At 43.5% G+C, this 27,109-nt stretch overlaps 1 protein-coding gene across 1 annotated transcript; it reads left to right on the forward strand.

Moving 5' to 3' along the window:
- LOC135500271 (deleted in lung and esophageal cancer protein 1-like) lies at window positions 1-26,415 on the forward strand. Its single transcript, XM_064791616.1, has 22 exons — window positions 1-82; window positions 1,539-1,780; window positions 3,086-3,350; window positions 4,500-4,711; window positions 5,727-6,303; window positions 7,972-8,105; window positions 8,721-9,357; window positions 10,958-11,191; window positions 12,145-12,434; window positions 13,150-13,292; window positions 14,382-14,535; window positions 15,038-15,270; window positions 15,811-16,017; window positions 16,525-16,753; window positions 17,411-17,588; window positions 18,027-18,161; window positions 18,838-19,346; window positions 20,634-20,813; window positions 22,250-22,411; window positions 23,679-23,832; window positions 24,280-24,403; window positions 25,226-26,415. The coding sequence occupies exons 2-22, from the start codon at window positions 1,547-1,549 to the stop codon at window positions 25,347-25,349; spliced, it is 5,115 nt and encodes a 1,704-aa protein (XP_064647686.1). The 5' UTR covers window positions 1-82; window positions 1,539-1,546; the 3' UTR covers window positions 25,350-26,415.
- The last annotated feature ends 694 nt before the right edge of the window (window positions 26,416-27,109 follow it).

Below are 27,109 nucleotides of genomic sequence, written 5' to 3' on the forward strand. Positions count from 1 at the left end.
GCCGGGGAAACAATATGGTGGATGGTGGTCACCAATTTATTTTTCTGTCGCAGATCATCGTTCTTGCTTCGCTTATTTGAAGGTAAATGATGCGAATTGTGGTGCAGCTTCAATGAAATACCGAATATCTGGAGTTGTGCCGGCATTTGAAAGGATAAACGTACCTTGAATTTGAAAATTGAAGCGGAAAACGGAGTTGTGATGTCAGCCGTCCGGGAAGTGATCATGCGATTACCCGTATAAAATGTGAACAATGAAATTTAGTATCTATTTTCGGACACACTTCTTTGTCACCTTCTGCTCTTTCGGCGTTTATACACTATGGGATGGCCATATTTACTTAGTACATGTATGTGCGAAGTCTGTCTACTGGCAACTAGCCCTGGTGGTGATGTCATTGTCAATTGTAGGCATATGTAATTGGGCAGATCCTCTCTTCTCTTGCCACAGTCATTGAAAGGAAAAAAATCCAGGTGTGGGGGTAGCCACACATCTAAAGGAGCTTAGGTGTGTGGTTTTTCACGGCGTTCGGCGACTTGACTGTTAAAACTCTTTTTGAGTGGAAGTTCACATGTTGTGGCCCACGATTGGAAAGTGGAGAGCTGGACTGCCTGCCCTTCCGCCATTGTTGTGGTGAGAGAGAGCCGGAATTTCATTGGTCAAACTGATACACTGGTCTAATACATTTGGTGAAACAACAGCCAATCACGAATCATGTTACATCTTTACATTCAATTCAACATGTTCGGGATGTTTCGTCGGCTCGTCTGTAGCGAGGTGCGCAGGGAATTTGAGTTCGTTTTTTGAAAACTACGGCGTGCGCGGGTATTTGCGCACCTGGATCGTATTTTAGGTGCGTGATGGTGCGCGTGCGCGATGGCGCACCTTTCCTTTCAATGACTGTTGTCATCCATCCTCGTAAAAATAACTACTGTTATTATAATGCTGCTGTGGCAGAGGAGGCAGCACAGACTGGATCTAGTGAAGGCACCTGACAACTGAGCAACACTGTGACTAAGGCCATGGGAATTATTAATCCTGTTTACCGTCCACCTCCCGCATGGGTTCTGAGCGAACATGAATATTTTCATTATTTAAAAAAAATCTATTTATTTCATTGTTGCCATCATTTTTTTATTTAAATAATCTTTCCAGTGGTTCATCGTTACCTTAAATGATTGAAAAACACAATAAAAACTTGGTAGGGTAGGCTCTTCATCATAATAATGACATTTTTTCAATGCCTCATGTTGATGACCGACCTGATTTCCATTTACTGGAACTTGCTGAATCGCATGTTTTGACCAGTAAATCAGACTGTAAACCGATAATGAATAATGAAAAATGAAAAAAAGCCTCATCATCTTTTTAAATCTCTCGGACGGTAAACAGGATTAATCATTCCCATGGCCTAACAGTAACACTAGGATTATCCTTGGATGCAATGCAGTAGGGTCGACTGCCCTTCTGATATTCTATCTCTATAATCGCATGGCAGAAAGACATACCTCAGGTTTCTAACTTATGTTTTGTTTCAGATTAATGCATGGCAATGACTTCTGAAATAACGCCGTCCCCTCCACAACAGGGCCATGAGCCCCCTATGTACCTGCAGCGCCCGTCCTCGGGGCGATCACAAGACGTAAGCCATGTCCTCGCCAAGACTTTCCGCGAGCTGTTTACAAGGGATGTCATAGGCTCCGACATGATTCGGAACTTAAGCATATCAAAGGGCGGACCAGACCAGTACCATGAGCGATATGTCACTGCTCTTCAGGAGGTGTGTATTCAATACTTGACTTGCCAAACTCAGCTCGACGCCGAACTGCAGCGCCACTCGCGGACAAAGATAGAACAACTCGACATTTTTTTCACCGGTTTTCTCGCTGCGCATGCGTACCAGCGTCATCTTTTGTTGATTTCCGCTGGTACGCATGCGCAGCGAGAAAACCGGTGAAAAAAATGTCGAGTTGTTCTATCTTTGTCCGCGAGTGGCGCTGCAGTTCGGCGTCGAGCTGAGTTTGGCAAGTCAAGTATTCTTTAAAAATGTTTATCGTTATTTCTAAATAATCTAAACCTTGTAATGTAATGAAAGTAATTTGGCTTTGTCATGTTCGATAGTTGGCAAGTCTTAAATGACTTGGAGAGAATTAAGTACAGTAGAACCTCCCTCAGCGGACACTTCTCTATTAAGGACAACCACTATATTAAGGACACTATAGATTCATGCACTTGATTGGGAACAACGTTTACATGACGTAGTGTTGGCCGTCGTCACGTCACCATGCATTTTACATTACTGTAACGTGACGAGACGCGACGTTTTCGTAAACGTTGGTCCCAATCAAGTGCATGGATCTATAGTTTTGGTCCCAAATTGGTGGTTTCCATTTAATTTGACCTCTCTAATCAGGACACCTCTATGTCAAGGATAGAATTTGTCAGTCCCGATGGCATCCTTGATAGAGAGGTTCTACTGTAATTCTAAACAACCGCAGGTCCCTATACTTCAAGGTTCAAATTTCAGCCCTGTCTAGTTTAGTATTTGTAGCCCAAGCTATGTGAGCCTGATGTGGGCTCTTCAGCCTAAAATATTGACCTATCAACATGTTTTACATGCTGACTGCCATGTTTTGCTGTCCTGGTGTCGGGGACCAAAATCACTATACTTACAGGCCTTTCAATTACGTGGAGACCTCGACACCCTGTATTTTTTTAGCCTATTTTGGGGACATGTTTTTTTTTCTTTTTAGCTTAATTTGGGGACATTTCGTCGTGCCAATTTGCCTGAACATCGACGTCCTTATTGACTGACATTGTCACATGCGCCTGAAAACTCATAATTTTAGGATGAAAAGTATCAAATTAGGCCATTTAGGATGAGATTTGGTCATTTAAGGTGTCAAAAAACGCTTCAGGGGGTCAAATTACCCCTTAAAAAAAATTTTCAGGGCCTAATTTGGGGACATGCCAAATTTCCTACACCGTATAGCGGTGTGAAAATGATGTTATCGAAAGGCCTGCCTTAATAGAGAGGTATCCACTAATGGAGGTTCCACTGATGTTTATTTTTTCCACTTACCAGGTCCACGAGGAGCGAGAGCGCCGTATGGCTGAGGCCACAATGCTTGAGCGGCATATCATGCAGGCCCAGGCCCGCGCAATGTCCTCGGATGAACGAGAACTCAATCGCATCGGGTCGGCGTGCAAAGGTTATAAAGATCTTGGCCTTCCTCCGCCACGATCTCACTTCCGTTCCTGCATCGATAACGAACTGCTCAAGAAACATAACCTAATCACACCGGACGATTATGCCACTGCGATGATGCCTGCTGTTCCGCCACCACCAAGTAAGTTCTTTAACCCTTTCAGGCCTCTCAATTACATGATTCCTACACCGTATAACAGTGTAGGCCGTACAGGATGTCCCCAAATTAGGGCTTTTTTTTGTTGTTTTTTTAAATAATATTATGACCCCCTGAAGCGTTTTTGACCCCTAACATAACTAAATCTCATCCAAATGGCCTAATTTTATAGTTTTACCCTGAAATTATGATTTTTCAGGTGTATGTGGTGATATCAGTCACTAACTTTGATTTATGACGTCGCTGTTCAGGCAAATTGGCGCGATGAAATGTCCCCAAATTAAGCTAAAAAGCAAAAAAACATGTTCCCAAAATAGGCTAAAAAAATACAGCGTGTAGAGGTCTCCACGTAATTGAAAGGCCTGCCCTTTAGATCCAGCCACTGCATGTCCATAATATTTCATCAATAGAGCCCTTACTGGCCAAAAACCACCTTAGTTTTATTGCTCAAATGGAGATGGTGATGGTGTCGCTTGAGCATATGTGCGTACTGGTGGCCGGTTAGCGGCCAGTTAGGGATATAATATTGATGAAGTGGAGCGACCGGTTTGCAACCAGTAAGGATCTAAAGGGTTAAAAAGGGTTCGGTAATGATTATCTTAGAAAGTTGTGGCAATTTAGAGATGCTGTCGCTGATTCCATACTTGGATTTTCTTGGCAATTTGAGATCTGTGAATGTGTTAAATTCAACAAACAATTATGTCAGTAGCAAAAAATAAGGGCTTGAAATATTATATTGTTATGACCCAATCTTACTACAGTGGAACCTCGCTTAGCGGACACCTCTCTATTAGGGACAACCTCTCTATTAAGGACACTAGTTTTGGTCCCAAATAGGTTGTTTCCATTCAATTTGACCTCTCTAATAAGGACACCTCTCTATTAAGGACAGCACTAGTCAGTCCCGATGGTGTCCTCAATAGAGAGGTTCTACTGTACAGTGGAACCTCTGTTAGCGGACACCTCTCTATTAAGGACAACCTCTCTATTAAGGACACTAGTTTTGGTCCGAAATAGGTTGTTTCCATTCAATTTGACCTCTCTAATCAGGACACCTCTATTAAGGACAGCACTAGTCAGTCCCGATGGTGTCCTCAATAGAGAGGTTCTACTGTATATCCATCCTTGTTTTAGTTCCCGATGTTCCCGAGTTTGCAAGACCAACCACATCATCTACGATTCACCAGTCGACCAAAAGTGCCAATGGCATCCGATCACAGACACTGACACCCTTGTCGGCACGATCGGAACCGAACCGTCTGGATCTGGATCTTGATGACAAGCACTTTCATAGTATCTGTAGTAGTGCTAGTAGCGTGGACACCTTACCAAGAATTCAGAATAATGTGAGTTTTAATTTGATTTTAATCATGGATTCTTAGATATTGCTGACTGTGTAGTGTGAAGTGGACGTAAAAATATGATAGCTCTGATAATGGTGTCGGATGGTAGAGTAATTCGGGGAACCTCAATTGTGATCCGCTCCACCAAAACTAGGCGCTTGTCGCATCTGAACTTGACAGGTTGATACGGACTTGTTGTTCATTTCCCTATTGTAGACCTTTTGTGAAATGTGACCAAATCAGTTTGTAATATAATTCACAAAAGGTCTACAATAGAGAAATGATCAACGATTCCGTATCAACCTGTCGAGTTCAGATGCGACAAGGGCCTAGTTTTGGTAGAGCGAGTCACAATTGCTCGATAGGTAAAGCAGTAGACCAGTAATTCAAAGATCTGTGGTTCCGATATCAGTCAAGGTAACTTGATTTTTCTGTACTAATTCCATTCTTGCTATTTATAGTACTTAATTTGTTTACTTTTGCCATAAATTTATGAATCATTGACATCAATGAAATTTATTAGTTTTGTATATTATCCAGATTTGAGAATATCACTATCAGTGACAATTTGATTGAATGATTTCAAGGAGCCTCATGGCCTAGTGGTTAACACTGCTGGCTACCACGCAGAAGGCCCGGGTTCGATCCCGGGGAGAACCCAGGATCGTATGTCTGGATGAACCGGCGTGGCTTTCAAGGAACTAAAATTCCTGGCTCTTCACAGTCCTTCGAATGAGACTCAAAACCGAGGTTCCTTGTACCTGGTGTCTATGCCTGGGCAAGCTAAGACCCCACCAAGTGAGAAACACGAGTAGCTTGCGTGGACTCTATCTCTCTCGCCAAAGTCGGACCACTAGGCCAATAAACCCAATTGGCGCCTAACCGTAGTGGCACGCAGGATACGCTCATCCCGCCTTGGAGGAGGATTACTCCTAGGAGAATGACCCCTCCAAGTGCAGAGCGAACGCTGAAGAAGAAGAAGATTTCAGCTAATGTTAGTTTCTTCTTCTTCTCACAGGATGAAATGTCTCGAGGTTTAAAAGATGGCAACAAATACTGGCAAAAACACATGAAGGAAGAACAGAGAGAAATTGACAGGGTTGACCTGGCCAATCTCGAGGGGCGATCCAACTTCCTCCGCAATCCCCGCACGGTTCCACCATCGGCACAAGGTGGTGCCAGATCACTTATAAAATCCAGCAAGAAAATCGCGAAAGACCTCGGTACGAAACCGAAATCGGAAAAACCGACAAAGAGGGAGCCGTCGGTAGTGTTTTTAGCAACGCCACCTGTTGTCACTTTTGATGATTACAACGTCGGGAGAGTTTATCAAATGACTTTGGAACTGAAAAATGTAACGACAGCGATGAGGCCGATTCGTGTCCTTCCGCCCGCATCCTCGTATTTCAGTGTGAGTCTCGGGCAATTCCCCGGCGAACAGGGCCTAGTTGCGCCAGGCATGAGCTGCCAGTATCAGATATCCTTTGCTCCAGACTCCCTGGGAGACTATGAGGACGTTTTGAAGATTCAGACGCAGTCGTCGACACCGATGATCATTCGATTGGAGGGGAAACGAGAACCACCAAAACTCACCTGTAGGTTTTCACAAAAAGTCTTTGAAACCAGACAAAGTTATTTGATACTATTGAATGAAATTATTTTAAAACGTTTCTGCTACTTGAGTCAAGTTCAAATTATATTGTCCAAACATTAGAATGGGTGATATGAATAAAGACCAGCAAATGCTTTTACTTCAATTTTGTACAGAAAGGCCTAGTGTTTATGTACATGGAGTTTTAGATAAAAGCATTTGCTAGTCTTTATTCATATCACCCATTGTCATTTTGGTGGGGTAACTTATATATCAGGTCTGCTTAGAGCTTTATTCCCACTTGTCCAAGGGACGCAATGAAATCAAACGAGGCACCACCCATGGGCTGTCGGAGTGGGTGGTGGAAACGTCAGCCCTTGGCACCTCTGAGGACTTTGATTCCTGGTCGGTCCCATTACATTCATGTGAACTGTGATACATGTAGAGTGGGCAACTCTTCAATAGTTAAGGTTTCCCCCGTGGTCTCCGGTTTCCTCCTCCTTACAATACAATCGCCCAATATTGTCTACAGAGCTAATCATGAGGAAACCAGCCCTGTAAAAATTATCTCCTAACCATCCCCCACCAACTAATGGAAAATGCCTTAGATGCCGGGGGGGGGGGGGGGGATATTTGATGAGGGGAGAGTTTCTGAGGAATTGTTTATTGACTTTAGCTCTCAGCTTATCTGAGCCAGGTAACCTCCTGCTGAGTTTCCCCCCCCCCCCCCCCCCCCGAGGAAAGGCTGAGGTCAACATATGTTGTTACATAACCGATCTTGCTATCACATCCTGGTTGCCTTGAAGTCGACCGAATTACTTCAAATTTTGCCTCATCACAGTAAATTAGTCATGAGTGTTATCACTGGTTACGCTGGCCATTATGTAGATAAGGTAAATATGCCGATCATCACTGTGTGTAGTATCAGCGGGTGGTTGAAGTTGGAGGGCGACTAAATATTTTACAGGGCTGGTTTCCTCATGTAATGTCCTTGTTGACGCTCAGCTCTCAAATCAATATTTAAAAAAACCCAGACTACTTCTGAGGCTGCGTTTTTGATAGGCACTCCAGACATCCATTTTTAGTCACAATGTCAGCTGTCCTAGAGATTTCCGCCACAGAACCCTAGAGCTATGTATGAGGTTGGTGCGCGTCTGAAGCTCATGAGCTTGAGTCTAATCTCTAGCCATGCATTCACATTGAGCTGAACCTCGTAAGTCAGACAATGTAGGCCTCATCATAGCATTGCGCGAAGTTACTATTTATAGCTCACAAGGTCATTTGAATAAGATATTGATGACGTTTTAGTCACGTGACAGTCGGACATCGACACTTATTTCTACGCATTTGAGCTTATTTCAAAGTCAATTATCTTTGACCCTGCATTGTTTTTAGCATGAATGATACCATAGAGTCAGAGAGAGAAATATTCTGAACAATTATGTAGTATTTCCAACACTCGGACATGTGCCAGATTGAATCTAACTGCCCTAGTTAGAAAGACTGAATCCATTACGAAACCGCATGTTTGTCCGACATTGCCTGTAATTCAGCGATGGGGAAATAGGGGGCAGCAGCTGCAGTGACGTCATTATCGCGGAATGCTATTAAGATTATTACCTGTTGATATTAGCCATTATCCAAGTGAAAGTCAAATTTGTTATTTTTGCAGTGCCGGAGTGCATAGACGTCGGTCATTGTCTTGTGAGTGGCTGTCGTATCGCGCAATATTTGGTGAAGAATGAAGGCGGGATGGGCAAGTTCTGTGTCATACCACGCGATTCTTGGCCAGCGACCAATTTCAAGGTGAGTCTTCCCATAGCTGTGGCCATTGTTGTGTAACAAACAAGAGCCCAGATTAACCTATGGTATTCGAGCTGGTTCATAAGAAAGCAGGAACGGACCGAAACGAACCAAAACGGGCTGGATCGGGCCGGAACGGAGTTAAAATTTGCCGAAACGGAGCTTCTAGTGGTTTTAAATGGCATCTATAGGCAAGATAGGGCCCCTGAATTATAAATTATGTTCATATAATGAAGATCAGACTTCTTTTCCATCGTGATATTGATGATATTCCCTGATTTGGTCGAGGCCGATTCCAGTAGCAGACAGCGCTTATACTGCACAAGAACTGATGACGTCACTTCAGCTCTGTGTGAAAGTAAATTTAGTCCTCATTAAATATTTAGGGGCTATCATGGAAAAGAAGTCTAATCTTCATTGTATGAACATAATTTATAATTCAGGGGCCCTATCTTGCCTATAGATGCCATTTAAAACCACAAGAAGAAGCTCCGTTTCGGCAAATTTTAACTCCGTTCCGGCCCGTTTTGGTCCGTTTCGGTCCGTTCCTGCTTTCTTACGCACCCTATTCGAGCCCCGTCTGAACAAATGTCTAATGTTTACATCCTTTCGTTGCAGACGTCTGTGAACCCAGATGGCGTCATCCTACCGCCCTTCCAGATCCGCCCCTCAATCTTTCAACTTGACAGAAACGAAACCATCGTAATGGAAGTCGTTTTCACTCCACCATCAATAAAGAGTTACTCTCGGACAATCGCAATAATCTGCGACAATTGTCAAGTTCGCTACTTCACTGTCGTCGGGGACGGACAAACAGCGGGGGTGGAATTTGCAGAAATCGAAGGTGGGACGTCTGACGTCATGCCGGGAGAAAACAGCGACTTGACGTCGCAACATCTTGTGAAATTTGAAACTTTGAATCCGTTCACGTACGTTCAGAAGGAGATGATGGTTCGCAACACAACGCATGTTCAGTTGCCGTTCACATGGAAAGTCGTTAAGCCCCACTTCGCTTGCCCTGATCCTGATAATTCAGAAGTCGACCCTCCGATGAGTCGTGTCCTTGATGTGGAGTCCGCGTTTACGATTGAGCCAGCCAGCGGTGTGCTTAAGCCGAATGAAAGGGCGGCATTCCTTGTGACTTTCGCACCGCCAGAGGTGGCCAAGTATCATAGTGTTCTTCACATGGTGTTGCAGCACGTGCCTGACCATCATGAGGACGATGGGGAGAATGAGAATAAACTACCGGACCCAGGTGAGTAGAGACCGGAAAAGGTTGACCTATTCTCTGATATTTAGGGGAATCAAGGAGCCTCATGGCCTAGTGGTTTACACTGCTGGCCACCACGCAATAGGGCCCGGGTTCGATCCCGGGGAGAACCCAGAGCCTAGTGGTTTACACTGCTGGCCACCACGCAATAGGGCCCGGGTTCGATCCCGGGAAGAACCCAGAGCCTAGTGGTTAACACTGCTGGCTACCACGCAGAAGGCCCGGGTTCTATCCCGGGGAGAACCCAGAGCCTAGTGGTTAACACTGCTGGCTACCACGCAGAAGGCCCGGGTTCTATCCCGGGGAGAACCCAGGGCCTAGTGGTTTACACTGCTGGCCACCACGCAATAGGGCCCGGGTTCGATCCCGGGGAGAACCCAGAGCCTGGTGGTTCACACTGTTGGTTACCACGCAATAGGGCCCGGGTTCGATCCCGGGGAGAACCCAGAGCCTAGTGGTTAACACTGCTGGCTACCACGCAATAAGGCCCGGGTTCGATCCCAGGGAGAACCCAGAGCCTAGTGGTTAACACTGCTGACCACCACGCAATAGGGCCCGGGTTCGATCCCAGGGAGAACCCAGAGCCTAGTGGTTTACACTGCTGGCCACCACGCATTAGGGCCCGGGTTCGATCCCGGGGAGAACCCAGGATCGTATGTCTGGATGAACCGGCGTGGCTTTCAAGGAACTAAAATTCCTGGCTCTTCACAGTCCTTCGAATGAGACTCAAAACCGAGGTTCCTTGTATCTGGTGTCTATGCCAGGGCAAGCTAAGACCCCACCAAGTGAGAAACACGAGTAGCTTGCGTGGACTCTATCTCTCTCGCCAAAGTCGGACCACTAGGCCAATAAACCCAATTGGTGCCTAACCGTAGTGGCACGCAGGATACGCTCATCCCGCCTTGGAGGAGGATTACTCCTAGGAGAATGACCCCTCCAAGTGCAGAGCGAACGCTGAAGAAGAAGAAGAAGAAGAAGGGGAATCTAGGAATGGGAATGAATGGTACCCTACATGATCAACAGGGGAGCCTTTGTACTTGTCCTGAGCTGATTCGGATTTAGAAATGCTTGCTTTTGACAGCATTCAAGGACCATACTCTGCTTAGATAGTAACTATATATCACCATAAAAAGACATTCTAAATTGTTTTTCTCAATTCAACCTACTGGACGAAGTTTCAATGTGAAACTATGTATAATTAAGGACTTTAGAGAATACTAATAATCCTTCTACCCTTTCCATACTCCGCCTCCACAAAAAGGTGTTTTCTCATGAAATCATGAAATGTATATATAGAAAAAAAAGAAAAATGTAAAATGTAAAATGTAAAAAAGAAAGTACTAGGGAAATAAAATTATATATTACAAAAATATATATTACAAAAATATATATTACAAAAATATATATTACAAAATATATATTACAAAAATATATATTTCAAAAATATATATTACAAAAATATATATTACAAAAATATATATTACAAAAATATATATTACAAAAATATATATTACAAAAAATATATTACAAAAAATCTTTCTTTAAAAGTTACTTTGAACTGACCATTTCTTTGTTGTTGTTACAGATCTCCTCCTGAAAGATGTGACGGCCCTTGAAGTTGAGCTGAAGGGAGAATGTGACCCCTTAAATGTGACTGTACAACCCTACGGTGTCTATATCCCAGGGAAGACGCTGGTTGGCACGACGATCAGGAAACAAATCCAACTGACCAATCACAGCATCTCTATGGTGTTGTATCAGTGGGAACCGGTGACGGAGGGCCCGATCATCGAGGTGGAGCCACCTATTGGAGAAATAGGTATGTTTAGGTGACGACTGAGCAAAAATGGCATATCTGGCCAAATCATGCAGTGGAATTTCAAATTTGGTTAACATATTGGGTGATATGAATAAAGACTAGCAAATGCTTTTAGCTAAAATTCCATGTACATTTACACTAAGCCTTTCTGTGCAAAATTGAAGTAAAAGTATTTGCTGGTCTTACCACTCAACATGTCAATGCCATGGTTTCATTGGGGAAATGTTTTTGAAAGGTGCTAAACTAGGTGACATGCAGCATGTTACAATGGCAAATATTACCCCCAAAATGTCTATGTGTGCCTTCCATGTCCTTTGCTTGAGTACCTTATGGTATTACATGCAAAAACAATTTAACCCTTTAACACCTAGAGCCACTGCCAGCGCAAGTGCTTATTCCCCTAGGCCCCGACGTGATTTTACCTGGAAATCACATTTTTTGCGATGGGTCCATTTTTACAAAATGACATAGGTGAACTTCCAAATAATGTATTATAAGTCCCGTTTATTTAAAAGAAGATGAAATTCCCTATTAGATAGGGGACATCCAAATCGGAATCAAACAAACGATCCATTTCAGTAATTCAAATGTCCAACCTGAATTTACTGGCTTGAACAGAAACAAAAACTTAATCGTCAAATATCTCAAAAACTTCTACAGCAACCACCATTGTTCATCCGGGCATTTGAAAGCTTAAGTTTCATAGATTAATAATAGGCGGCGCTCTGAAGGAGATCGGTAGCTAAGCGCGCGAAATTTGAATATGGCTGTGCGGGCGTTATAGGGCGCCTCCAGGGGGATCGGCAGCGGGCGTCATAGGGCGCCTCCAGGTGTTATAGGGTTAAGCGAGAAAAGTTATTTGCAACATTCCTCCTACGATTGACAGAATTAGAACCAAAAAACCAGTCACGAAACACTTAAAATCTAAATTGGCCATTTTTCCTTCCCGGCAGCTCCTAATCAAGCAGTCATGCTGGATATCAGCGTGACGGGATCAGAGCCTGGACCAATCAAAGAGGTCCTGAAATGCTTCGTTGAAAATCTCGACGAACCGATACACCTGTTCGTAGAAGCCGATATCAAGGGCCCTGAAGTCAGCGTCGATAACGCTGATTTGAATTTCGGACTGGTGCATCTTGGGAGTACGGTTTGTTTGGACTTAGTCGTGAGGAATACGTCGCATATCCCGGCGAGATGGGGAATACAGGAGAGCGTAGCGTGTGCAGATAGCGATAATGCCATGGTGAGTTTTTGTGACTGTCAGGTGCTGGTGTTGTCCCTTTAAAGGGAAACTCTAGGCAGCAGCTTGGTAGGTGATATAAAGTTGCACAGTCGTCAATAGGGGTCTCTCACATCTCACAGTACGTCGAAATGATTCATGCTTGTAGGAGGGGTATTTTAAGTGTGAATCTGACATGACCCAGTGCCCTTACTGTGTATATTAGTCACCTGAAGATGGTCAAATTAGCCCCTCTGCTCCTACCTATAGTCCCCCTTTAACATGATTGCTAATGCTCGTGCAGGGTTTTGTCAGAATATAGAACCCCTGGCCGACACCCTGTATAGACCTTTCCAGAAATGGGGCGCTGAGTGTCCGAAATAGTGATGTCATAAGGGGAAACTAGGCCTTATGGTGGAGGGACAAAGGAGATAGTCATGGTTGACCAACACACTTGAATGCCTTTAATGACGGACAAGGGGGAAAAAGTTAGTTCCAATGCAAGCCATTAATTTCGGGAAGCATGTATAGACCGGGTAGGCTTGATCCCAAGTTGGCTTAGGAAAAGTATGGTTAAATAGCTACATTAATTACCCAGGACCTGGGCATTAATTTTGAAGGGAAAAAATGCATCAAAAAATGTGTCACTTAAGCGCTTTCCTGTAAGTGGACCTCTAAATGAGATATGCTAGTTCTGTTGAATATTTTGCTCTCAATGTTGATTTTCTCGACATTTTAGGCCGAGACGGAGTTCAAATTCAAACCTTGCGGAGGTGAGCTGAAACCACTGGAAGATTTGACGATCGAGGTCCGGTTCTGTCCGACGGAATGCAAGTCCGTGCGTACCGTAATAGAACTGGCAGTTGAAGACGGAAATGAATGGTTGGTTGTGTTTTTTGAAGTAGGGGGTTGCCCAGAAAATGTGTCTGCAAACATTGATAATTTGGCTTGAAACTCCCAAACATAGAAATGATATTTGTCCTGTATTGCATTGAAAGTTTGTTTTTTATAGCACACTTGGAAAAATCTGCTTGATATCGCCATTGCTATTGAAGTATGAGGGAGCACTTAAAGAAACGTGGGGTGATATGAATAAAGACTAGCAAATGCTTTTATCTAAATCTCCATGTACATTTACACTAGGCCTTTCTGTACAAAACTGAAGTAAAAGCATTTACTAGTCTTTATTCATATCACCCGTGGTCTTGACAGTCAATTACTTCATTTCCCCATGTGGCACATTTGATCGCCATGGTAAAGCACTGTACGGGGCTGTCACCCATGCAAGATTCACATCTGCACACACTCTGCTGTTAGCAATTATCATGTTGGACTGCCGGTCAAGAGGGATGGTGTTTGCCTTGTATCTGAGTGTCAAAGCCAGGGTAGGAAAGAGATCACACAGGGGTGGACAGTAGCCTATTGCCAACTCCAGCAAAAATACAATAGGGTTATGACGCCGGTAGTGATATAATATGATCATTGACTGCACAAACTCTATTGCCACCCATACAAAAAGTGTAAAAACTTTCAATCCACAAATGATCAGAATAGCATTCCGCGACGTTACTATTTATAGCTCACAAGGTCATTTGCATAAGATATTGATGACGTTTTAGTCACGTGACAGTCGGACATCGACACTTATTTCTACGCATTTGAGCTTATTTCAAAGTCAATTATCTTTGACCCTGCATTGTTTTTAACATGAATGATACCATAGAGTCAGAGAGAGAAATATTCAGAACAATTATTTAGTATTTCCAACACTCGGACATGTGCCAGACTAAATCTAACTGCCCTAGTTAGAAAGCCTGAATCCATTACGTAACCGCATGTTTGTCCGACATTGCCTGTAATTCAGCGATGGGAAAATAGAGGGCAGCAGCTGCAGTGACCTCATGATCGCAGAATACTATTGACGACAATTATTACAACTTCTTGCATGTCATTCAATCTTCAATTTTCCAGCAGCATTCTTGCGTTGGCTGAGGTGCAGGTCCCACGCGTTTGTCTGTTGTCATGCCAACTCGAAATGGAGGATGTTTACTTAGATGTGGAGGTTGAGCAGACGATCACGCTCTATAACCAGACGTTATTGGAGACAGATTTTGAATGGCTTGAGGTAGGCCTAGAAAACTGTCAACTGTTCTGTTGTGACAAAACTATACTCTGCTACTCTTGGTGAGTTCAGGCCAGTTGAAAGTATCGAGTGTCACTGGCTGACCTTTGAACCCACAACCTTACCATCGCAAATCACCCTCTCTTCCATTATGCGACTGAGTTCTGAGCCGACTGTGAGTTCTGAGTATACATTTTTTTAAACTTTGTAAATCAGAGAAATATGTAGTGTCAGTATCTTTTGACTTCGTCATCATTTTAATGCAAAGTTTGTATAATTAGTGAGAAGTTTGTGGCATTTGTGTCGGACTTGATCCTGACGACTTCATTTCAAGTCTTTGGTGAATTTGTGCGAAATCCTTTCCCTAGAAAAATGCTCAGTGTAAATTAAGTATTGATCGCCTGACCAGGGGGGTTACAGGTTTTGCATTAACTGCTGCATAAGAGGGTATCCCATCCCAAGTATCATCAGTTGAGTACATCAGTGTTTTCACTTTCATTTCCAGCCGGAAGGCACCGATGCCAACATCTGCAGTGTGACGGTCGAACCAAAATCCGGCCATCTTTTGCCCCGAGAAGAAATGCCGATGACAGTCAGGTTTACAGGGCATCGTCAGGTGGAGATGTCGGACCTGAGGTTGCCGTGCGTCATCGAGGGAATGGAGGAGCCGATATATTTGGCGTTGATGTGCGACATCCAGGGGTTGACTGTTTCGTATCGGACACCGGGGGACGAGAGGTGGGTGGATTTCTATAACTGTTATCAAGAAATGATAAAGACAATATTATCAGGGCTGCTTACCTGTACGGAAATCCCGTATTTTGTACGCCAAAAAAACCATTTTGTACGTTTTATGATTTTTGCTTCTCATTGTACACAATTTTTCCTTTCAAAAATACGCTGAAATTAATTGTAAAATACGAATAAAAAAGGTCTTAACTTGAATGTTTTCTCTGTGTTTTGTACATTATTCATTCCCTGATAGAAAAAAGTAAGGGTAAGCAGCCCTGTATCATTATTAACCCTTAAAGTGCCTCCATTGCCAAATTGCAACAAACGCCTCTTATTTCTGTGGACTTTGGGAATTACAAACTTTGCAATTCATAAAAATTGGGAAAAACATTTTTGATGGAAAAATGAAAGAATTCTGGTAATCCCCAAAAATTTAAACTATGACATTTTTAAACGGCAAAAAAGCACAAAAAATTCCAATTTGCAGTATAAACAGATCGTTACTCACATTCTTAAGTTATCACGATATCCCGTCTTTCTTTTCAGCGAATCTACTGAAACTGATGTTGACGAATCAGATGTCCTCAGTTTGAACTTTGACACCGTGAGAATTGGTGATTGCCCCAAGCGATTCCTCCACATCAAGAACAACTCAGCCATCACAGCGCCGTTCAGCATCACTGTTGAGAATTTCTCCGCACGGCCCCCGTCCCCACCTGATTCGAAGGAGAAGTCATTCATGCCTAATAAAGGGTAAGTGATGCCATGAATACTGACTAGCATAATGTTGAAAAGTGGTGTGACATAACTGATGGTCACCACCTGGGTGCAGTCCGGCCACATGACAAACTTTATTAATGAGCCACATCAGTAAATACCGTGGAACCTCTCTGATAATGACAGCCTCAGGACTGACAAGTGCTGTCCTTAATAGAGAGGTGTTCTGATTAGAGAGGTCAAATTGAATGGAAACGACCAATTTTGGTCCAAAAGTGGTGTCTTTAGTGGCGAGGTTGTCCTTAATAGAGAGGTGTCCTGATTAGAGAGGTCAAATTGAATAGAAACAACCAATTTTGGACCAAAAGCGGTGTATTTTGTGGCGAGGTTGTCCTTAATAGAGAGGTGTCCTGATTAGAGAGGTCAAATTGAATGGAAACAACCAATTTTGGACCAAAAGTGTTGTCTTTAGTGGCGAGGTTGTCCTTAATAGAGAGGTGTCCGCTTAGGGAGGTTCCACTGTAATGTCATATTTTATTTCAGTCAACGCCGAGCTATTCTTAACCGCACCACAAACCTCGCCAACCCGTCGAGCAAGAGCCCCGCCAGGGCGCACCTGGACTTGTGTCGAATGATGCTTCGTGAGGGGAAGGGCGCTGCCTTCTCCATCAGCCCAGCGTCAGGCGTGCTGCCACCTTTTGAAGAGCAGACGATCGAAGTGACGGGATACAGCGATATGTGGGGTGAATATGAAGACAAGTTACTTTGCAAGGTAAGCTAAAAACTAACGTCAGTCGTCTGCTGGGTTACTCCGGCAAAAAGAGCCGTTAACAAATCTATGGAGAAAATTTTCTGTATACCGGTCTATACCGGCAAAAAGAGCCGTTAACAAATCTATAGAGAAAATTTCCTGTATACCGGTCTATACCGGCAAAAAGAGCCGTTAACAAATCTATGGAGAAAATTTTCTGTATACGGGTCTATACCGGCCAAAACAGCCATTAACAAATCTATGGAGAAAATTTTCTGTATACCGGTCTATACTGGCAAAAAGAGCTGTTAACAAATCTATAGAGAAAATTTCTGTATACCGGTCTATACCGGCAAAAAGAACCGTTAACAAATCTATGGAGAAAATTTTCTGTATACCGGTCTATACCGGCAAAAAGAGCCGTTAACAAATCTATAGAGAAAATTTTCTGTATACCGGTCTATACCGGCAAAAAGAACCGTTAACAAATCTATGGAGAAAATTTTCTGTATACCGGTCTATACCGGCAAAAAGTGCCGCTTTCTTTGTCTGAAGCCAGATTAGCTTGTACCGGCCAGCGTGCCGAGACCTACTCATCATGGAGTACCCAACAAAAATGCTTTTAGTCACAACCCTACCTTTGTAATCCTTCAAATAACTCGTCGTCATTCATTTCAGGTTGAAAAGTTAGATGTGGTGGAGATCCCGGTGAAACTGTCTGTGACTGGCTGCCCGTTGGAATACCAGATGATGGCAGCCGCAGGAATCAAGACGCCCACTCTACGATTCGGAACGCATGTGTCGGGAGTGGCGCCTTCTAACAGACAAGTCAGAATCAACAACTCAAGTCCATTTGGTGAGTGTAGTTTAAAGGGAACTGAAACCGCCAAGCCAGTTCGTATGACCTCGTTTTCATTTCCCGCGTATCGGGTGATCAGAACGAGGCATGAATGAAACATGGCGCCTAGCTGTCAATCATTCAGTGACATCACTACTATGGAATTTACTACGAAAACTCATGAATGAAAGATCGCATGACTCACGTGATTCTCACATGATTCTCAATAATAACAAATTGAACTGCGCATGCTCGGGCACTGGGGGCGGAGCTACAAATCTGAACTCGAATAGGAGGTTGGAAGTTTGACTTTCTCGGGCGGTGAAAGTCGAAAAGTTGAATAAATCGCTTGGCGGTTCCAGTTCGCTTTAAAGGCCCACTCTGTTCAATCAAAAGTTTGAAAATCATAGTCATGATTATTATCAAACCTTCACTGGACTTACCTCACCTTTTCAGAAATACGAGTCGACTGGGAAGTTTACAACCTCGTCCCCGACGACGACAAACTCCTTGACCTTGTCTTTACGTACGGCAAACCTTTCCCTCTTAAGGACCAAGATGGGAACGAGATTGAACCGCCCGCAGAAACTCGTAAGTTTTGTACATTGTATCTGTTTTTGAATAGCATGCCGCGACGTTACTATTTATAGCTCACAAGGTCATTTGCATAAGATATTGATGACGTTTTAGTCACGTGACAGTCGGACATCGACACTTATTTCTACGCATTTGAGCTTATTTCAAAGTCAATTATCTTCGACCCTGCATTGTTTTTAGCATGAATGATACCATAGAGTCAGAGAGAGAAATATTCAGAACAATTATGTAGTATTTCCAACACTCGGACATGTGCCAGATTGAATCTAACTGCCCTAGTTAGAAAGCCTGAATCCATTACGAAACCGCACATTTGTCCGACATTGCCTGTAATTCAGCGATGGGGAAATAGAGGGCAGCAGCTGCAGTGACCTCATCTTCGCGGAATGCTATTTGCTTTTCGTGTTATGATCTGGCAAGTCAAAAAACTCTGGAATTAATCCCAGCAAGTCAAGAACACATCAGCTCTTAAATTGTGGTGAAATAAAGACAACTTTAGGGATATTTTGCTAGTATTTAACCCTCCATGAGAAACCTCTCCTATGGAACCTTTCGTTCCACAGCTGCAATTTCTGTGTGAAATCACCGAAAATTCACAAGTGCACTTTTTTCGTGACATTGTGTATAGGTTCTTACCTCAGTGTCTCACCCTCCCTCTGTTCTTTTTCAGCCATTCCACCTTTGCAGCGTCTCCCCACTGACGTGATCCCCAACTCTCCAGACTCCAGTATCCCGAATCCAAGCCGTCAACAAACGTTGACGAGTGCTTTCTCAAGTGCGTTAGGGACCATCTCAGCAGAGCAGAAAAAGGCTGTTTCAGTTACGATGCGTGGACATGAAGGGGTTAAAAGTGCCTCGCCATATCACATCACACCGTCACAGATTACGATCCCGGCAAAAGGATGCACGAATATTTGCGTCACTTTCACACCTCCAGCGAATGAAGAGGTCGCACAGGATATGGAATGCGTGTCGTATGTCCTAGGTTACATGAATCTGGATGATGACGTTACCGTTAGCAACAGTAGCAGACGTCTCCAGGCTTTGGATGTTGAGCCAATCAGATTAGACATGGCGGCTTTGGTGAAGCCGGCGCTGCTCACGTTGGAAACGGCAGATGACGATGGGATGAGGTATATATCTGGGCTCAGTGACCTGATGGATGAAACTCTAAGACAGGTAAGAAATGAGAAATTTGTGTTTTCCATCGGGAATGTAAAGTTTAGTACGAAAATATATGTGACCACTTCCGTCAGGCCTCTCAATTACAGTCGAACCTCCCTTAGCGGACACCTCTCTATTAGGGACACCCTCTCTATTAAGGACACCCTCTCTATTAAGGACACCCTCTCTATTAAGGACACCCTCTCTATTAAGGACACCCTCTCTATTAAGGACACCCTCTCTATTAAGGACACCCTCTCTATTAAGGACACCCTCTCTATTAAGGACACCCTCTCTATTAAGGACACCCTCTCTATTAAGGACACCCTCTCTATTAAGGACACCCTCTCTATTAAGGACACCCTCTCTATTAAGGACACCCTCTCTATTAAGGACACCCTCTCTATTAAGGACACCCTCTCTATTAAGGACACCCTCTCTATTAAGGACACCCTCTCTATTAAGGACACCCTCTCTATTAAGGACACCCTCTCTATTAAGGACACCCTCTCTATTAAGGACACCCTCTCTATTAAGGACACCCTCTCTATTAAGGACACCCTCTCTATTAAGGACACCCTCTCTATTAAGGACACTAGTTTTGATCCCAAATTAGTTGTTTCCATTCAATTTTACCTCTATATTCAGGACACCTCTCTATTAAGGACACTACTTGTCAGTCCCGAGAGTGTCCTTATTAGAGAGGTTCTACTGTACATCATTTGGGACAGGCCCTTGTTTCCTTAATTTGGACTTATTTTACCGTCTGCACTAAACATCGGTCTTTCGCGTTAAAAAATCCGCCTTTTTTGTATAATCGTGAGACTGACTTGTAGTGTGATGTCATTGAAAGGTGTTTAGGAGCAAACTTGAAAATTTCAACCCTTTCACAGGGTTAAAAAACGTCACAGAACCAACCGAGTGTGGATTCAAAATAAGAAAATTTGGAAACACGGGAATTTGTAAATCTTGCAGTCCTTGGTTGTGACAGCAAGGACTGCTGTGACAAAAACCGATGATATAAAATATGATATCATGTGGCTATGGTCGCTTAGACCAAGAATACCAGTTTACCATATCTAGGGTGACTTTTGACATCAACGTGCTGAGTGATAGTGCCTGAAAATCTCATTTCTAGATAATGGGTGATATGAATAAAGGCTAGCAAATGCTTTTACTTTAATTTTGTACAGAAGGCCAAGTGTAAATGTACATGGAGTTTTAGATAAAAGCATTTACTACTCTTTATTCATAAAATCACCCAATGTTTACCTAAATCATCAACTTGAGGTTTTCTTCCAGCTGAGCCCAGACCACATCAAGTCAAGTCACGCCATGATCAGTAACCACACCGAGACACCCATGACCTTCCGACTACTGGTGACGCGGCCTTTTATCCTTCTGCAGCCGTGCGGACATGACCGTGATGATGGGCAACAGACGTCTCCAGAAATCACTCTCTCCCCACATAAGAATTTGCCGGTCAGTACTGTTTAAACTCACAGTCATGGTTGGTCTATGAAAGAACAGGGCATTTAGTCCGTCCAAACTTGATCAAATCTATAATCAATGCATCAAAGGGGTATCGATAGTATTAACCACTTAATGCCGTAAGACGTATATATACGCGAACTGTATCTGAACCGCACTGCCGTAAGACGTATATATACGCGAACTGTATCTGAACCGCTCTGCCGTAAGACGTATATATACGCAAACTGTATCTGAACCGCTCTGCCGTAAGACGTATATATATGCAAACTGTATCTGAACCGCTCTGCCGTAAGACGTATATATACGCGAACTGTATCTGAACCGCTCTGCCGTAAGACGTATATATACGTCAGCCATCCACAGGATTGTTCCATGTAAAATCCTGTACTCAAAACCCTATTCAAACAATCGTGGGGAATCCCCAGCGTAAACTGAAACTGAGGAGGCTTCGTTCTTCACAAAAACACCAACTGGCAGCTTTTGAAGGCCGTTGCCAAGACGAATAATGATGTTTTCCTAAAATTAATTCCGGCAGAGCGGTATTAGGTAAGAAAATTTTATTCCGGCACTAAGTGGTTAATCACCATTCGGGGATCAGGAAAATAGAAATCCTGTCATACACAGCGCTGTGCAGTTACAATGCACTCGAACACATTAAGTGCTAGCATTTCACGCCCTCAAAAAACGGTTTCAGACACGCCCTGTGTAAGGTTTTTTGCTGTAGCTTCTCAAAGACCTGTGATTTCTGAATCAACAGAGAAAAGATTACTATCTCCTTTAGGTAAATTTAATTTTTTGGTTAAATGGGACCAGAAACACCCTTTCAAGCACTACCTCCCCCCCCAAAAAAAAACGCTGACAAAATTCCATGGTCAGAATTGCTTTGCTATAGATTGGAATGGAGTAGCAGCTTCAGTTCCTACCTTCCCTATAACACATGGAGGCGCCCTATGACGCCCGCCGCCGATCCCCCTGGAGGCGCCCTATGACGCCCGCACACCCATATTCAAATTTCGCGCGCTTAGCTACCGATCTCCTTCAGAACGCCGCCTATTATTAATCTATGAAACTAAAGCTTTCAAATGCCCGGATGAACAATGGTGGTTGCTGTAGAAATTTTTTTGAGATATTTGACGAGTTTTTGTTCAAGCCAGTAAATTCAGGTTGGACATTTGAATTACTGAAATGGATCGTTTGTTTGATTCCGATTTGGATGTACCCTATCTAATAGGGAATTTCATCTTCTTTTAAATAAACGGGAATTATAATACATTATTTGGAAGTTCACCTATGTCATTTTGTGAAAAACTGGACCCATCGCAAAAAATGCGATTTCCAGGTAAAATCACGTCGGGGCCTAGGGGAATAAGCACTTGCGCTGGCAGTGGCTCTAGGTGTTATAGGGTTAATGTCTCTTGTTCCAGGTTTCCGTAGGTTTCGTCGTGACCAAGGACCTCCTCGCCCATGTGAACGATCTCCAGCCAGAGGAGGAGCAAAACGGCGTCACACTGACTGTCAACAACAATGAAAGGAAGCTCCACTTTAGACAAGACCTGGTTGTCAAGTTTAACAACCACACGCAGCAGGTACATGATGCCCAGAATCCAGTAGAACATCTATTAGTATTAAGGGCACTCTTGGGACGCCTGATTCCGGGGTTATGTCAGATTCAGCACTAAATATATCCTCGTACAAGCGTGAATCATTTCGACGTACTGTGAGATGTGAGAGACCCCTATTAGCGACTTTGTGTAACTTTATCTTGCCTGTCTATATCGTCCCTTTAAAGGGAGACCATAGGCATTGACAAGCTATCCTGTAGTAGCCCGCCTACTTCAAGTTATCTTTTGAAACTCCAGATGTCCGCTCTTACGGCAAATCCAGTTCAAATACTGTTCAAATCTCGCCAAAACCAGTACAGGACCTACTACAAATTGACTACCCTGTATCTATGTACAGTGCCAAGATTCGTGAATGACCGAGATTGTATTGTGCAGTAATTAGTGTGGTGTGTACAGCAGACATGTATTGTTGGGCTCAAGCATGAATAATAGGGGAGGTCCTTTAAATAAACACTGGTGCAATGTAAATAAATAATAGGGGAGGTCCTTTAAATAAACAGTGTTGCAAAGTACATGTATGATAGGGGAGGGTTCCTTTCAATCAGCAGAGCTCCCTAACATAAAAACTGGTAAAAATTTATGGTGTTTGTTCCCCATTTTTGTTTCCCATAGCTTTTTGCCAATCAAAACGAAATTTTGGTGTGGGGTAGTGTTAAAATAGAGCACAGTTCTGATCCACGTCGCTAAGCCATCGCCATGAAGGGGAGCCTCATAGCCTAGTGGTTAACACTGCTGGCTGCCACGCAATAGGGCCCGGGTTCGATCCTGGGGAGAACCCAGAGCCTAGTGGTTAACACTGCTGGCTACCACGCAATAGGGCCCGGGTTCAATCCCGGGGAGAACCCAGAGCCTAGTGGTTAACACTGCCGGCTACCACGCAACAGGGCCCGGGTTCTATCCCGGGGAGAACCCAGAGCCTAGTGGTTAACACTGCTGGCTACCACGCAATAGGGGCTGCTCGATCCCAGGGAGAACCCAGAGCCTAGTGGTTAACACTGCTGGCTACCACGCAATAGGGCCCGGGTTCAATCCCGGGGAGAACCCAGAGCCTAGTGGTTTACACTGCTGGTTACCACGCAATAGGGCCCGGGTTCAATCCCGGGGAGAACCCAGAGCCTAGTGGTTAACACTGCTGGCTACCACGCAATAGGGGCTGCTCGATCCCAGGGAGAATTCAGGATTGTTGGGCTCAAGCATGATTCAGTGACGTTTTCGATGATTTTGTCTTCAGACTCTGCCATTGCACGCCACCCTGACTATTCCGTCAATTCAACTCTCCAAGACGGAGTTGGACTTTGGCACGTGTCTCGTGGGGCAGGAGCGATGTCAGGAATTCATTGTGTCGAACACGACCGCTTCAGCCAGCTACTGGATGGCAATGATCGGTGAGTTAACCCTTTAAAGACTGGTGGCGTCATCTTATTCCATGTCACTTTCATCTGGTTGCGTAAACGTTTATACAGTGGAACCTCCCTTAGCCGTCACCGCTCTATTTAGGACAACCTCTCTATTAAGGACACTACAGGGTGGCCCAGAATTATTTTCCCCACGTCACATAATTTGGAAACAGAGTATTGTACATTTCGCATGAAAGCTGTTCAATAACCTGTTTCCAAATCATGGGACACGGAAAATAATTCTGGGCCACCCTGTAGTTCTGGACCCAAATTGGTTGTTTCCATTCAATTTAACCTCTCTTATCATGACACCTCTCTATTAAGGACATCACTTGTTAGTTCTAAGGGTGGCCTTTATAATAGAGAGGTTCTACTGTAAAAAATTTTTAATTTGACACCTTACAGTGTCGTCAACATTATGTTGTTTATTTTCAGAGAACCAATCAGATACGTGCACAAATAACACGTTCCTCATGAATCCGTTCACTGGTAAGCTGGATGCGTATCTGACCTACATATCAGACAGCAAGACTCTGATTAAAGTCTACTTCACAGCTAAGTATGTATACAATAGGGGAGGGTTCCTTTAAATAAACACTGGTGCAATGTATGTGTATAATAGGGGAGATCCTTTAACAAACACTGTGCAGTACATGAATAATAGGGCAGGTCCTTTAAATAAACTGTGGTGCAATGTACATGTATGATAGGGGAGGTCCTTTAAATAAACAGTGGTGCAATGTACATAAATATGGCAGGTCCTTTAAATAAACAGTGGTGCAATGTACATGTATGATAGGGGAGGTCCTTTAAATAAACAGTGGTGCAATGTACATAAATATGGCAGGTCCTTTAAATAAACAGTGGTGCAATGTACATGTATAATAGGGGAGGTCCTTTAAATAAACAGTGGTGCAATGTACATGAATAATAGGGGAGGTCCTTTAAATAAACAGTGTTACAAAGTAAATGTATGATAGGGAGGGTTCCTTTCAATCAGCAGGGTAGGGGCTGATTCGATCCCAGGGAGAATTCAGGATTGTATTTCTGGATGAACCGGCGTGGCTTTCAAGGAAACTAAAATTCCTGGCTCTTCACAACACAACGTATGAAATACTAGAGGGTCTGTCGGATGAGACTAAAAGCTGTGGTCCCTTGTACCTGAGTGTCTATGCCAGGGCAAGTAAAAGATCCCACATAGGTGGACAGTAGCCTAGTGGACTCCATACCTCTGGTAAAAATCCAATAGGGTTATGACGCCGGTAATGATATGATATGATAACATTCTGACCTTATCTGTCTATAGCCTATAGGAAAGGTCTTTCTATGGAATTTTCTGCAAGATTTTCTTCAAATCATTTCTTGAAAATCATTTTTCCAGGCACAGCGAGAGTTACGAGGCAACGTTCGTCTTCCAAGGACTTCTGGGAGAGGAGGTGCAGTATCTGACTGTCCGAGGAGAGGGATCGTACGATGGAAAACACGAAGCTATTGTCAACATTTAGACGTCTGCTGTTGAATACGACACTAACAGTTGGCCCGGAAGTTGCAACGGTACACTTTAGACAATGGGAGACTTCTAAAATGTGGAATCTGCCGATGCAATCATTCCCGATTCCACATTTGAGCAGACTCCCATTATCTAAAGTGTACCGTTGCAACTTCCGGGCCAACTCTGTAAGTGTCGTATTCTGTCAGCTGTTGGGACAAAGCATGTTTTTTGTCATACTTCAGGACGTCCAAACAGAATTCAGCATTACAGTTGACCCTCTCTATTAAGGACACCCTCGGGACTGACAAGTGATGTCCTTAATAGAGAGGTGTCCTGATTAGAGAGGTCAAACTGAATGAAAAGACCCAATTTGGGACCAAAACTAGTGTCCTTAATAGAGAGGTGTCCTGATTAGAGAGGTCAAATTGAATAGAAACTACCAAATTGGGACCAAAACTAGTGTCCTTAATAGAGAGGTTGTCCTTAATACAGAGGTGTCCGCTAAGGGAGTTTCCACTGTATTTGTGTCAGCTCAACTTCACCTGTCCAGTGAATGTGATATAATACGTCAACAAGATGAATTATCAAAAACTGCTGTGTAAGAAGATATGTGCGGATTTGAAACTGTTGAATTAGCATATATGCAGATTTAAAAATGTTGTCTTAGGTGTGCAGATTTCTTCAGGCAGCATCTTATTACAGAATTAAGTTTCCCCAATTGTTTTTCTGTTCAAGTTTTTTTCCTCTCACCGTCGGTCTGTCTGAGAGAACTGTTTCTTCCAAGTGATCTGCTGAATACTGTAAATATTGTAAAATATTCTATTAAAAGGCAGTGTATATATGTGACCCGTTCTAGCAAAACCAGTCGCATGTCGCACATAAGATGAGCCTAGATGACACCTGGAGATAATAGAAGAAATTGATGTCGTCAGATTTCACAAAAGGCAGACAGTAGTGAAATGAACAAACGGTCAGTCTCAACCTGCCAAGCTCAGAGCGACATGCGACTGGTTTTGCTGGAACGGGTCACATATACAAAGTGTGTGATGTATTTGATAAGAAACCATCCATATATAGAGTTTGTGAACAATTGTAAGGATTTCTAAAAATTCTGCAAATTTTATACATAGAAATAAATTATTTGTTTATTCAAATCAAATGTTTTTGAGTCAATGCTTCACAGGTCAGGTCAGGTCAGCATTGACATGTTACAGTAGTGGTTTGGAGTTACTGTCTAATCAACCAAGAGCTATCCTGACCATATCCATGACAGTCACAGCCAACTGGTTTTTGGATACTGTCTAATCAACCAAGAGCCATCCTGACCATATCCAGGACAGTCACAGCCAACTAGTTTTTGGATACTGTCAAATCGGCCAAGAGCCATCATATCCATGACAGTCACAGCCAACTGGTTTTTGGATACTGTCTAATCAGCCAAGAGCCACCCTGACCATATCCATGACAGTCACAGCCAACTGGTTTTTGGATACTGTCAAATCGGCCAAGAGCCATCCTGACCATATCCATGACAGTCACAGCCAACTGGTTTTTGGACACTGTAAAATCGGCCCAGAGCCATCCTTACCATATCATGACAGTCACAGCCAACTGGTTTTTGGATACTGTCAAATCGGCCAAGAGACATTCTGACCATATCCAGGAGAGACGGCCAACCGGGTTTTGGATACTGTCAAATCGGCCAGGAGCCATTCTCATTTCATCATAAAGAACACTCCCCAAGCAGAGAAGTCAAACACATCCAGGGCAGGT

The sequence above is a fragment of the Lineus longissimus genome, chromosome 16, assembly GCF_910592395.1.
Source record: "Lineus longissimus chromosome 16, tnLinLong1.2, whole genome shotgun sequence".
In the NCBI taxonomy this organism is placed as follows: domain Eukaryota; kingdom Metazoa; phylum Nemertea; class Pilidiophora; order Heteronemertea; family Lineidae; genus Lineus; species Lineus longissimus.

Excerpts from the sequence above, each read along its gene's own strand:
- LOC135500271 (XM_064791616.1), top strand. The coding sequence starts at position 1,547 with ATGGCAATGACTTCTGAAATAACGCCGTCCCCTCCACAACAGGGCCAT. Across the intron at positions 16,754-17,410 it reads AAGACAAGTTACTTTGCAAG|GTTGAAAAGTTAGATGTGGT; the intron begins GTAAGCTAAAAA and ends CATTCATTTCAG. Across the intron at positions 22,412-23,678 it reads TTAACAACCACACGCAGCAG|ACTCTGCCATTGCACGCCAC; the intron begins GTACATGATGCC and ends TTTTGTCTTCAG.